This window comes from Myotis yumanensis, unplaced genomic scaffold (genome assembly GCF_028538775.1).
Source record: "Myotis yumanensis isolate MYYU_CA2020_CCGP unplaced genomic scaffold, mMyoYum1.0.hap1 SCAF_3, whole genome shotgun sequence".
Taxonomy (NCBI): Eukaryota; Metazoa; Chordata; class Mammalia; order Chiroptera; family Vespertilionidae; genus Myotis; species Myotis yumanensis.
In genome coordinates, this window is record NW_027223754.1 from 212,735,808 (window position 1) to 212,749,548 (window position 13,741).

General features: G+C 60.5%; 1 protein-coding gene across 1 annotated transcript in view; it reads right to left on the reverse strand.

Annotated features, from left to right (window-relative positions):
• Positions 1-7,341, reverse strand: part of KIAA0930 (KIAA0930 ortholog) — a 40,843-nt gene extending 33,502 nt beyond the window's left edge. Inside the window, exon 1 of the mRNA XM_070411284.1 lies at positions 7,213-7,341. Coding sequence (XP_070267385.1) covers positions 7,213-7,276 — 64 coding nt within the window. The 5' untranslated portion in view covers positions 7,277-7,341. The remainder of the gene's footprint in view (positions 1-7,212) is intronic.
• Positions 7,342-13,741: the final 6,400 nt, after the last annotated feature.

Sequence of the window (13,741 nt, forward strand, 5' to 3'; positions counted from 1 at the left end):
CTCGGGCGTGTGCGTTCTGCACGCCTCCTCACTGAGCCAGGCTTGGACCCAGCCCGACCCACCCACCCAGCTCGGAGCCGCAACAGGGCCTTTCTTGCTCACTGCTGTGCCTGGCACCCAGCTCCCGCGGGCTCTCCGGGTTCAGGCAGTTTACTAAGCACTCGATGAGCCAAGAGGCAAAGCTGACAACACGCTGCAGGGAACGAGGACTGCAGCGCAGCTGGTCAGACACCGAGGGACAAAGGGCCCTTCAGTGGCCCTATCTCCAAAGTCACCTAGCATCCTCCCTGTGGAAACCAGACAAACCACCCCCCCCCCCACACACACACACACCCAGAGGCCGTTCTCTCATTTCCCCAGATGAGGAACTGGGACCTCGGTTCCCTTGCTCAGTTCCTGCCTCAGCTGTGCGGTGGCCCCAGAAACGCCCAGCCTCGCGCAGCCGCCTCTGACAAGTCCCCTCTACTCTCGCTTCTACATCCTTCTTCCCTGTGAACAGCCACACAGACAGAAGGCCCTCCTGGGAGAGATGGACAGGTGAGTGAGAATGGACAGGCAGCAGCCACGTGCGGGACACCTGGGTCCCAGACCTGCTCTGGGCCCTGAACTAAAGCCTCAATCTCTCACGAGTTTCATCGTCTTCCCCTGCCAGCGGGGATGTACCCTTGTCACAGGGTGGCCAAGGGAAGGACACAATACCAGGCGCGCAATAACAGGAGGAGGTGGCTCTCCGGCCCCAGCCTGCCCGGGAGAGAAGCGCCCGGGAGAGAAGTGGCCTCGCTGGGCTCAGGGGAGGTGCTGGGCGCAGAGCCCCTGGCTGCAGACGGCTTCATCCTGCCCCGGGGCAGCACGCAGCTTGCACGGTCTGGCTCTTCAGGTTTTACTACCGGAGCAAGGATCCCAGGGTCTGAGCAACAGCTAATGAGCTGCTGGGGGTGGGGGGGCAGGAGGAATCTGGAATCCCTGGCCCCACCTCCCTGGCAGGTGGCACAGTCTCCAGACCACCTGGGGTGGCACCAGGCACCACAGATAAACTGAGCATCAGGAGGACGGACCCGGGGACAGAGCTGGGGGGCTCGGCGGGCGTGAAACCTACAGCCCAGGCTGCTAAAGAAATCTTCCCAATGCACAAACCTTTGTACAAATAAAGAGGTTTGTTGCAAACGATTTATAACAGTGAAAAACTAAGCTAAGTTTCCCACGGAGCAGACCAATTCCGGAAATTATGGCACACCCACTCAACTATCTTGTAGTCATTTAACTAATGTGGAGAGTTTGAACAACATGAAAAAGGTTTTAGGGATTCTAAGTAAGAAAGCATGGTTAAGGACCTCTATGTACAGAATATCAAGTATTCTTTAAAAAGCTTTATAAAGACTGGAAAGCAAGACTTTGCAAAGTTCATAAATAGTGTGCCTCTGGGTGATTGGAACTATGAGTAATTTTTTTTCCATTTCTTACATTTTCCAGTTTCTATTATGTGCGTGTGACTTTTTTTTTAAATTGGAAAAAATTGAGGGGTTTTTCTTTTTTTTTTAAATATATTTTTATTGATTTTAGAGAGGAAAAGAGAGGGAGAGAATGAATAAAAACATCAATGATGAGAGAGAACCATTAACCGGCTGCCTCTTGCACGTCCCCCACTGGGGACCAAGCCCTCAACCCGGAATCGAACCTGGGACCCCTCAGTCTGCAGGCCAACACTCTATCCACTGAGCCAAACTAGCTAGGGCGAAATTGGGGGGGGGGTTGAGGCTGTTTTTTAACAAGTGGCTCACAGCTTGTCTGGTACTCAGGAGCGTGCCCAGCGTAAGAAGCGAGTTTAAGTGAGGACAGCAAAGGCTACAAGCCGGGGGGACGTAACTTGTCCCAGGACACAGAGCAGGCCTGGAGGCCAGCCTGGGGGAGGGAGGATGCTAGGCGGTGCCAACACAGCTGATCACCCTCTCACCTTGCAGGTGTCCCTGCAGCTGTGACCCTCGGTTTCTTTAAGGTGTGAGGTCCAACGTCCTCACGTTTCCCAGAGAGACCGCAGAGTCCCTGCTCGGGGAGAGACCACACTGGCAGATGGAGGCCGGAACCCACAGGCCTTAAAAATAGGCCCAGGAACCGAAAGAGGCACAGCTACGCATCCAAACGGTCCCACTTCCTCTCCGCCACTGGCCCAGAACCAGCTCTGCCTCCTTAGGGTCGGAGGGCCCGGGGCCCAAGCTGTCCCCAGTGACTGCAGAGCAGCTGAGCCTGAGTGTGATCCCAACCCTAGTTCTAGGCGCGGGCACGTGTCTTGTATCCTTTATGACAACAGCAGCATTAGGGGCGACCCTGTACCTGCCGTGTCTCATTTACTCCTCTCGCTGCCACGAGGCTGTGCCTGTCACTTCTCCAACCCCATGACCCTCTAGACTTCGCTGTGTCCACTTTTCAGATGAGGACACAGAGGCCTTGACGGGCGACATGTTTGGGCCCCATAGACTTCCCTTCCGGCCACAGTCCCACTCAAGTCCCCCACCCCGTCTCTACACCCAGCGCTGCTGCCCACAAAACAAGGGCCAGGCCGACGGCGTGTGTCCTTTTCCCCATTCACAGAGTGGTGGCAGGTGCTCGGCACCCAGGAGAGGTTCATGGGGAGGCAGTTCCCCTTCATTCCTTCCGGCTCATTCCATGAACGCTCTGCAAAATGGCTATTTGCATCTGACCGGCCTCAGTGGGAGCCTCATGGCCCCCAGCCCTGCCACCTCGCGGCTGCCTGACCTCGGATGAGCCACTGTCCTCCTGAAGCTCGGTTTCCTCATCCGAAAAATGGGGAAGAACAGCAGCTCGGCACGGGAGGTCTGCCGCAGGCACCGAGCGGCTGGCACACGCAGGCGGGCAGCATCCTCTGTGCTCACAGCCCCTCTGGTACCGGCCACCCCACAAATCAAACACTCGACAAGCTCCTGAAGGTCCGACCAAGAAAATTCGAATTCTCAGCCGGGCATTCGGGGCCCCAAACCACCCTGCAAGCCGCATCAGCCTGTCCTCCTCCGTCACCCGTCTGTCCCGCCTGGGTCCCTCTCAAAGGCCACACACTGCACATTCCCCCTCCCCCAGCCTCTCTTCTCTGGGCCCCCAATAGGCACACCTGTGGGAAACCGCCTATTGTCTTCACTGGCAGAGAAGTGTAGACAGAGAACCCGGAAGGTGGTGACCTTTGAAGCCCTAGCAAAGGTCAGAGCTGTGCACCACCTCTGTTAATCCAGATAATGGTAGCTGAAGCAACTTCCCACCTTTACTCGTGTAAATCCTTATTGATAAGATAGTCTGTGTGTTACCGGAACTTGCCTGTCTAAGGGCTATATTATGGGTGGATCCCAAACCGATAAAAGGTTGGTGCGGCCTGAGCACCAGTGGAAGTCCTTCCCCTTGAGTTGGACTTACCCACCTGGCCCCCCAATATTTCCAAATTATCTCTTGTCTCTTCTTTTTCATTTGTGTGCAGCTCCTCTTCCAGATCCTGAACCCTGAACCACGCGGGACTGGAGGGAAACATTTACAACACACACCCTCATACCTCAGCCTGGACCCTTCCCCAGTCCAGCCTGTGCCAGGCAGCTGTGCACACCTGTATGGCCTGGCTGCCAGCGCCAGAGGACAGGTGTGTGGGGGGCCTCACCTCTGCTAAGAGCCTGGGCGTTACCAGCCATGGACCTGGGGACCGTTACTTCACCTCTATAACTGAGCTTCCTCATCAGCAAAAGGAGACACTACCGGATAGGACTATCTTGAGGACAAAAGGAAATAGTGAACAGATAACATGCCTTCTGCCCCACAGCCTTACAAACATAGAGTTCCCCAGGCTACCCAACAGCAGGTGACAGCCCAGAAATGCCCACCCCACGCAGGACCCAAAGACAACCAGCATGATGGAGGCCCCACCTGCACACGCTCCCGTGGCCAGGCCATGGCCACGTGGCCTGACCGAGCGTCAGCGTCCTGCTGCCCCTGTTGGAAGGGAGCCGCCGCACAGCACGCCTGGACTGATGTCCAGGGCCCGAGAAGGCCCAGACCCCAGAAGGAGGGTCAGGTGACAGCCTCCTCTGGTCCAGATGTCTGCATCACACATCTGGGCACTGGCCCCCTCATGCTTCCCAGCTGAGATCCTGAAGGCCCACAGACGCGACCTCAGCCCGCCGGCGTGGCTCATCCGCTACCTGGAATGACAAGCAGCTTCCTGTGGACAAACACCGAGATCCTGCCAGGAGGGGCCACAGCCCTGGCTGCTTCCAGCAGGGCCTTTACTCCAGTAGTCACCTGCGCGCCTGGCTTCTCCCCTGCGCACTGTGCCTCCCGCCAGGCAGGGATCAGGGCCGCTCCGCTCCCGCACGGAGCAAGTACTCCACACTGCGGTGCTGTTCCAGTCAGGTTTGGCTCTACAAGGTGCCTTTCATCATGACAGCCAGCTGCAGGGGGCGGTCCCTCCTCCCGGCTCACAGACACACACTGTGACTCAGAAACACAACAGCTTGTCCAGCGTCAGGCGTCTCCACCACAGCCTCCCGGACACTTTCAAAACAACCTCAGCGAACACGGCACAGTTCGGAATAACCTGCGCTCGAGTTAGACAACAAAAACCTGTGAGGTTTCCATTCATTCCCAAACGTAACAGGTTGTCACAGCTGTAGAGTGGAGACGAGAGGGTTTCCTGAGCCACTGGATGTACACGTGGCTCGGGGCCGGCGTTCCGGGGTCAGGCTGGGTGCTCTCTCTACACTGGGCATGAGGTCATGACTAAGCTTGCCCCTTTCTGAACATCCCACTTCTCATCTGAAGAATGAGAGACGGGGAACGTGAGCCCTTCTAGGAGGTTAGGGTTCCGTTCTCCTTGCCATCCATACCCTTCATTTCCCAGCCCTGGGCCCCTGCTCTGCACGGGCCTGTGCAGGACACCGAGGAGACTCAGACTGGGCAGTGCCCGGCAGGGGTCCCTTGCTAACTAGGGAAAAGCCACGCAGAGCATTACGGCGCCACAATCATCCCGAGCGAACAGCGGACACGTACCCAGTCCACGGGCACAGGCAGCGGGGCAGGGAGTGGCAGGAGGGCTCCCGGGGGCATCGCTGGAGCTGAGGCTCGAGGGGAGACCTGTAGGTGTTTGCAGGGCAGGTGAGTAGGGGTGGCCTTCCGGGTGTAGAAAACGGCAGGCCTAAGGGTGCAGCGCATCAGAGCAGGGCCGAGTTCAGGCGAGTATGGGGCAGGGTGAGGGGTAAGACAGGGATTCCTGTGAGGAGGGAGGACTGGAGGTCAGGGGAGGACAGAGTAATCGCATGACCAGCAGGCTCTGCCCTCGGCCTACGACCAGGGGACAGTTCTCACCAGGTGCAGCACAGTAGGTGCAGCACAGTAGGTGCAGCAGGGCCTGGCTGGGGCATTCGGGGGGAGGGGGGACAGGATCTGGGGTCAGACTGACTGAGGGTCAATCCCAGCTGTGCCACAGCCTCACTGGTTGTCCCTGGGCAAGTCTCTTGCCTCTCTGAACCTCAGGCACCTCTTCGGTGACATGGAAAGAAGATTCCAGTAGCAAATTGACAGCACACAGGAGGCACCTGGCACATGGTAAGGACTCAACGAATGCCAGCTGCTGGAGCAAACTGTTACTGTTCTTAGGGGATGGCCTCGGGGCTCCTTGGGGTGGGGACTAACAGGGGGAAGGTGCTCAGGGGGTCAGAGGGCAGTGGGAGCATGTGGACAGGGGAGTGGGGAGGGGCTGCCCGGAGCTGCTGAGCGAAGGGCTGAAGGGCTAGAGCAGATGGTCCCTCAGACCCCTCCCATTTCAGACATTCTGTGCCAGGTGCCAGGTGGGCATTCAGCCTGGCACACAGTAGGTGCTCAGTGAATGTCTGCTGAACGAATGAACTCGGATCCTTCCATTTCTGCTCAAAACTAAGTTGTGATACTTTTCAGAAAAGAAACCTATATCCTCGTCCACCGCCACTGTGTAGGCACCCCACCCTCACCCTCACCCCCACCCGCACAAGAGCAAAGCTTCACTCTAGGGCGGGCCGGCGGGGACCTGCTCCCAGAGCAGTGTCTTAGGCTCAGCCTGCCTCTGACACAAAGGAGGACTGTCATTCATTTCCTCTCCTCACCCACCCTCCAGGGTGTGGCCTGCGGAGGGGCCTGGGCCCCCGGGGCTGCCTTGTCCCTGCTGCCTTGTGACTTTAAGGGGGCTGCGTGGGCTCCCGGGGACTCAGTTTCCCCAGGGGTGAATGAAGGGTGTGCTGGCGAAAGCTCCCAGGCTGACATGCCTTCTCCACGCTGCTGTCGCCTCCTCAGAAATCCCCAGCCCAGACTCGGGAGGAGGGTGGGGTGGGGGCGGCAGACAACGTGCTATGAAGTCATTCCCGCATGGAGAAGGGAGGGGTCTTTCCGCGAAGAAAATGGCAAACCCCACACCACAGGGGAGGGGGCTCCTCCGGACCCATCGGCACCGATGACCTCACACCCCGCCAAGCCCGAGACCCCCCCACACACACCTGCAGTCAGTCCCAGGCTCTTTCAACAACACGGGGCACCCCCCCCCCCCGCACGACCGTGACCTGGGCCCTCCAGGGAGCAGAACCGCACCCCGAGGGGCCGCAAGCCCTGCTCCCTCTGCCGCGGGGGGGGGGGGGGGCGTTTAGGGGACCACAGCCCAACAGGTCCCCGGTTACAGCAAAGGGCCAGGCAAGTGCAGGAGGACAAAGGCTCGGGAAGCCGGGACGTGGCCTCCGTGTCGGCTGGAAGGTCGGCCACAGCCCGCGGGGCCCCGGCTCTGCAATGATGGGCTGGGGGGCTCCCCAAATCCAGCGCCCACACTCCCTGCGGCGGCCCCGAGGCCCGGAGAGGACTTCCTGGAGCAGGAACGGGCCTGGCAGCGCCACGGAAGGAAGGAGGAAGACGAGCCGAAGGAGACACCGATGACCCGGGAAATAGAGAGCGACGGGGAGCAGAGCCGGGAGCCGCTCGGGGGACCCACATCGGGGACGGAGGCAGAGGGGCACGGGATGACCCGGGCGCGGGGACCTGGGGCGCAGGAGGGGACACGACACGCAGGGCGCCCCGCAGACACGCGCAGGGACAGAGATAGAGACAGAGACACGCACGGGACGGAGACGCGCAGACACCGGAGGCGCGCACAGCCCGGCCCGGCCCGCCCCGGCCCCGCCGCCCCGCCGCCCCGCCGGCCGCACTCACCGAGGCCGCAGACCTCGCGGCGCAGGCTGAGGCGGCCGCGCTCCTCCGCAATGGCGCGCAGCATGCGCTGCAGCGAGCGCTCCTCGGCCTCGGCGCTGCCCGCAGGCTCGGGGGCGGCGGCGGCGGGCAGGACAGGTGGCCCGACCCGGAGCCCCGCGGGCGCGGGCGCCGAGGCGCAGGCCCAGCCCGGCGGCCGCGCAGAGGCCATGCCGGGCCCCGGCTCATCGCCCGCGCCGCGCCCGCGGGGACACCCGGCGTGCCCCGCCGCCCCCGCCTCGGCGCCGCCCGCCCCGAGCGCCAGAGAAGCCACAACCGCCTTTGTGCGCGTCGCCGCCGCCGCCGCCCGCTGAGCCTAGTGAGGCGAGCGCACCTCCGAGCCGCCTCCGCCCGCGCGCCTCAGGGCCGCTGGCCGCCCCGCCCCGCCCCTGCCTACCAGGCCCCGCCCCTGCCTACCAGGCCCCGCCCCTGTCTACCAGGTCCCGCCCCGCCTCTAGGCCCCGCCCCGCCTCAAGGCCCCGCCCCACCTCTACGCCCCGCGCGGACCGCCAGGCCCCGCCCACACTGCCTGCCGGTCACTTTCCGACTCACCTCCGGCTTCCCTGACCCGCCCCCGATTCTCCAGGCCCCGCCTCTAATTTCCTCCAGCCCCGCCCCTGCCTACCAGGCCCCGTCCCCTGCCCGGCTTCCTCCGCCCCGAGTCCATGCCGGCCGGTTCCTTCCCCCGCAACCCTCCCACCCGCTCCTTCTTTGGCCCCGCCCACTTCAGAGAGGCGTGCCTCCGCCGACCACTCTCTTCCTCAAATGGCCCTTGCGATCCCGCCTCGAACCCCAGCCCAGGGGGCTGAGCGAAGGGCTGAAGGGCTAGAGCAGATGGTCCCTCAGACCCCCTACCCCGGGCTCTGGCCCCACGGCCCTTTCTGAGACCCGCCTCCGCTCCTGAACGCCTTCAGCAGCTTGAGCCCCGCCCATCGCAGCTTCCCGGCCTCCTACCCCTGCCTCCTCCTTCCTGCTGCTGCCCGCGCGAGATTGGCTTTGTCACCCCCCTACTCGCTGTCAACCTCCCTCTCGCCACCAAGTTGCAAAGACTAGTTTCGCTGAGAACTTCCTGGAAGAACCCAGAAATGGGTCACACCCATCCCCCATGGAGAGGTCTCAGGGCCGGCCCTAGGCACTTCGGCTCAGCAAATAGAGCATGGGTCCTCTACTGAAGGATCCTGGGTTCGAATCCGACCACGGGCACATACATTGGTTTCAGGCTCGATTCCTGGCCCTAGTCGGGGTGTGTTCAGGAGGCAACCAATCCATGTGTCGCTCACATCAATGTTTCTCTCTGTCTCTCCCCTTCCCTCCACTCTCTCTCTCTCTCTCAAAAAAAAAATAATAATAATGGGAAAATATTCTCCGGTGAGAATTAACAAAAAAAAAAAGAGGTCTCAAGAAGGCACGATGGCAAAGCCCTTCCCGCCCACACTGACTGCTCCACCTGGCATAGCGCAGGAGTGGCCAAGGGCTATATGAGCCTGTTACCTCAATTGTGCTTTATGGGGGTGTGCCCTGAGGGTTGAGTAGGGCTGAGGGGGGTGAGGGTGAGGGTGAGGAGGTAGGAGGTCAGCTGGGCATGTGATCCCGATGAAGGTCAAGGTCCGGCCTGGCATCCATCCATGTGCTGGCATCTGCAGACAGAGGAAGACCTGGGTGAAGCAGCCAGAGGCCTCCCCCAGACCGCACCCCTGGCGGCCGACTTCCAAGGATAGGGGGCGATGGAGAGGGAGGGACAGAGCTGGGTGCCAGCTACCTGAATCTCCAGTCATCCCCGCAGGCACACTAGCCTCCATTCCTCAGACCCAGCAAGGACGGTCCTGCCTCCAGGCCCCACCCTGTCCCTCCTCCCATTCCTTGTAAAACTCACTTCCTCGGGTTTGGGGGACCCCTGTGTCACCTCCTCAAAGAGCCTTCCTGCTTCAGGCCTCGCCTCTAATTCTGTGCCCATGTCTGGGTCCCGAGCGCTAGGCTTGGGGCTGGGGACTGGGGCGGGGGGGGGGGGGGGGGGGGGGGGAGGGGGGTGTTGCTCTGTAAAGAAGTGTGGAGTGAGGGGGGAATTAGTGAAGTGAATGATGGGCCGTGGGTATATCTCTCTCCTCTAGGCCTGTGTCCCCACCTGTAAAATGGGGCGCAGGCCTGAGGGTTAGGCCTCCAGTTCTGAGTCTGCACAGCTGAGATTGGAGCTGGGGGAAGTGGGAAGGGGAAACGTCTGCGCAAGGCTCAGAGGCCGGCGTGTCCAATGGCCATAGCCCACCTGTTTCCCAAACTCACGAGTCCCAGCTATTCACGCGTCCCTCCCTCTGCTCAGCTGTTCCCCTTGCTTCACATCCTGTCTTCACTACTGTGCTCACGGTCCCAACCCGCTTTCCCTGGGCAGCCATCTGATTGGGTCTGGCCCATGCACTTGTGTTCTTACCGCTTCACAAACTCCCTTCGTGCACCCGCTCACCCCATGGCTGCCTCCACAGACTCTGTGCCATAGGACCAGCAACGGATCAACGAGCCCATATTTCCTGGCACCAGGCCCAGGACAGGTGCCAGGACATATCTGCTGAATGAATACATGAACATCACTTGGCCCCCTCCTTTTTATTTCGATGCACGCCAGGTGATGTCCCATAGGGAATGTTTTCATGTCAACAGGCCTGGAGTTCTGTTTGGGACTCACAGGGGGCATGAGCAGGGTTCCTGGGGCCACAGGACATGCTCTGTTTCTTGATCTGGGTGCTGATTACATGGGTGTGTGTGGTCAGTTTGTAAAAATCAAGCTGCAACAGCGATTTTTTTTTTAACTTAAATTCTTTATTGTTGAAAGTATTACATATGTCTCTGTCTCTCCCCGCCCCCCATTGGCCTCTCCCCGGCCACTCCTCCCTGCCTGCAATAGCAACTTATGCACTTCTCTATACACAGATAAAAATGATTTGGCCCTGGCTGGTATGGATCAGTGGTTAGAGCATCGGCCCGCACACCGAGGGGTCTCAGGTTTGATTCCCAACCAAGGGCACGTACCAGGGTTGTGGGTTTGCTCCCTAGTCCTGGCTGGAAGAGACAACAAGTTGATATGTCTCTCTCACATCAATGTTTCCCCCGCCCCCCTCTCTCTCACCTGCTCCTTCCTCCCTTCCTTCCACTCAGAAAAGCCATGGAAAAATATCCTCAGGAGAGGATTAACAAAATAATAATAATAATAATAATATGATTTTAAAACCTTGATAAAAATTCTGGTTTAGCCACATTTGCCATGACAATGAAAATGTTTTCTTCGAAGAAGGGACATGGACATTGAAAGACCTCTGAGAAGAAAAGTGTGTCGGCAGACGAATGGCCCCACAGGTGTCCACACCCTCACCCCTGGATCCTTACATGGCAAAATGGGGTTTTGCAGAAGTGACTACGGGGATGGCCTTTGAGATGAGAAATGATCCTGGGTAATCCATGTGGGCCCAACCTCACACCATTGGACCTTGGAGGGCCTGGGTCAGAGCGGGCAGGCGCAGAGGAGCCCACGGTGTGACTTCCCTGGGCCTGGGCACTTCTGCCTTTGTGGGACCCTCCCTTCCTCCATTAAGAATAATACTAATAAATAATTAACACTATTTACGACTGCTTCGATATGAAAACAGATATATCAGAGTTGTATGCTAAGGTGGTTTCTTCTACATAAAGTCCATTCTCCTTCTCCTGACTCCTGCGGAACTTGGGTAAGTCCTCCGTGGGGTGGGCGCATTCCCATAGAGCCAGCACGCTCCGACTCTGAACCGCCAGCGGGGCGCCGCCAGGGGGCGCCAGACACCACGCGCGGCCCCACTGGGCAGCCGGAATGGGAGCTGGGCAAGGGCAGCGCATCAGCAAGCTGGGTCCTACTCTGAAGGCTCCAGCACAGCCGCTGGGGTCCCCAGAAACCTACTCCGCACCTCACGGCCCCTCTACCCATTACAAGACCCAGTGGAGGTACCGCGGCCTCCAGGAAGTCTTCCTGGGCGGCAGGCTGGGCCAGGCGTCTTCCCTGGGCGCCCACAGCCTCCTGGGGCCCTGACCACACAGTCAGTCACTGTTTCCTTCTCTGAGGACAATGGACAGTGAGTCCCCGGCTGGGATGGGCCTGGGCCGCCTAGGGCCACTCGGGAATTGTTTTCAGGTGAGTGACTCTGGGAGCGGGGAGCCCCACGCAGCTTTCCTGGGTCACTCCCAGCCTTGCGAGGGGCCGGGTGGCCACAGGCGCTCAGTAACGGGGCTCCCACCCGTCCCGTCCTCTGTCTGGACCCTCTGAGGACCCCCCCATTCCTCTGGAGGCTCAGGACCGGCCCTCCCACCTGCAGGGGAGACTCGTTGTCAGTTTGTGACAATAGCAAAGTGCTCAGATGTTGGAAATTATTTCCTCAGTCAGTGAGTCAGAGGGATGCCGCTATCCCTGTAATCGTCGGTTTCACGCCTGATTTTATTTATTTATTTAAATCACCAGTTATCCCGCACCCCCTCCTCCACTTCCGCCCACCCCCTCACTCCTGTGTTGTGACCTTGCGGGAGGGGCAGGCCTGGCCGACGAGGTCAGGGGTCGTGTGTCTGGCCCACGAGCGGTTTGGGAAAGGCTGGATGTGAGCACTGAGCCTCCTGCTCCCCAGGGTCCCCTGGGGGCCTCAGGCTCACACACGCACCGTGCATGTGGTTCCTGGCACAGACGGGAGCGGTTCTGCCAGGTGCACACCCTGCTCCAGCTCGGCCCGCTGTGTGACCTGAGGTGAGCTCCCGAACTGCTCTGTGACTCAGTTTCTTCATTTGTAAAACGGCCTAGGGGTATCAGAGCTGGGCCCCTCCCCCCCATTCTCTGGGAGACTGAGGAGACAATGGGTGCTGTGGGCTGGGACTGGGAGACGGGCCCAGGCTATCCTCTCTTCCCCTTTCGGGTTGGAAGCCCGGCTTCTACTCTCGCTGGCCCCCCAGTTTTCCGGGGGGATGCGTCCTCAGCTATAAAAACAGGACACTGGGGTCCGCTTCCCCCAGAGTCAGCCACGCACGCCATCGCTCCAAACCCCCGGTGCCAGGCACAGCTCCTGGGACCCAAGCTGCCCCAGGGAGGTTGTGTTCTGTGCAGGGGGTCGGGGTGGGGGGGTGGGGGGGGGGAGGAGACAGAAACAGGGACAGGGACAGCGGCCTGTGCTGCCCCTGCGGGTGGGGGTGGCTCGGGCTCTCATGGGCCCCTGCGGGCTGGCTAGAAGTGCCTGGGATGGAAGGGGTTGCGGGGAGCAGCAGGAGTCCCAAGATTCAGCCACTACCCACGGCTTGGGGGTGCCCCACCTGCTCCCTCCATTTCCAGCGCCCACGGCCCCCAGCCCTGCCCAGAACCCGGAGGCCCAGACGCAGGGAGCGGAGCCCACACAGACTGGTGGCAGCCGAGGCAGGTCCCGGCCCTGGCAGGAGTCGGGAAGTCATGCAGCTCAGAACTGTTTTCTCCTCTGTAAAGTGGGGTGGGGCCCCCTGGCTCCCAGGCTGCTGTGGGGTGAAGGGGAGGATGGAGGGAGGACTCGGGGGCTGACCCACCCAGGTGGAACGGGGGTGAGGGCTCCTGTGGTGGAGGGAGAGCCATTCTGAGCATTCGGGGCTGGGCGGGAGCCGCCCCATGCCCGGCAGCCTCCAGATCACACAGATACGGAGACATTAATGTCTAATCCGGCTTCATTCCAGAGATGGACAAACCAGTTTGCCACCATTCAACCAGGAAACCTCACCTTCCCCCAAGGCGGGGGGGGGGGGGGGGGCGGGGGGGGCAGACCCCCTGACCCTCTGCCCTTTGGCCTTGACACGGGGCTCCAGGAGCTGCTCCAGGCTCCTGCGGGTCTGTGCCCAGCGCTGGGACTGGACAGCGGGCAGCACCGGGGGACGCTCGTTAAATTCACGTGGTAAATGGGTCCCCCTACCTCCTGCCACCACTCGGGTGTCACCGGGTGGGGAGCTGCCACCCGCTCCACAAACTCACAGAAGCCCCAGGACAGGCAGGCCCCTGATGGACGCCACCCGGAGGGGAAGCTCCCCAGGGTCTGACCGCTGCTCTGAGCTGCTGCGCGGCTTGGCCCGGCTGCTTCCCCCTCTCTGGGCTGCAGAGCCTCGATGGTAAGAGGAGAAACAGAAGGTCTAAAGCCCATGTCGCGCCCGGCCAAGGCGGCTCCGTGGTTGAGCCTAGAACTATGAACCAGGAGGTCATGGTTCGATTCCCAGCTGGGGCAGGTGCCCTGGTTGCAGGCTCCACCCCGGATCATGCAGGAGGCAGCCGATCAATGATTCTCATCACTGATGTTTCTCTCTCTCCCTCTCCCTTCCTCTCTGAAGTCAATAAAGATGTATTTTTAATAAAAGAAGCTAAGGCTTTGTAAAGGGGCAGGGACTGGCCCAGGGAGAAGCAGAGCCAGGCCCTGGGGGAAGAGCAGGTGTGAGGGTGCGGGGATGGGTGGCTGCAGCTGGGAGTGAGGGGGGCTGTGGCGCCACTCAG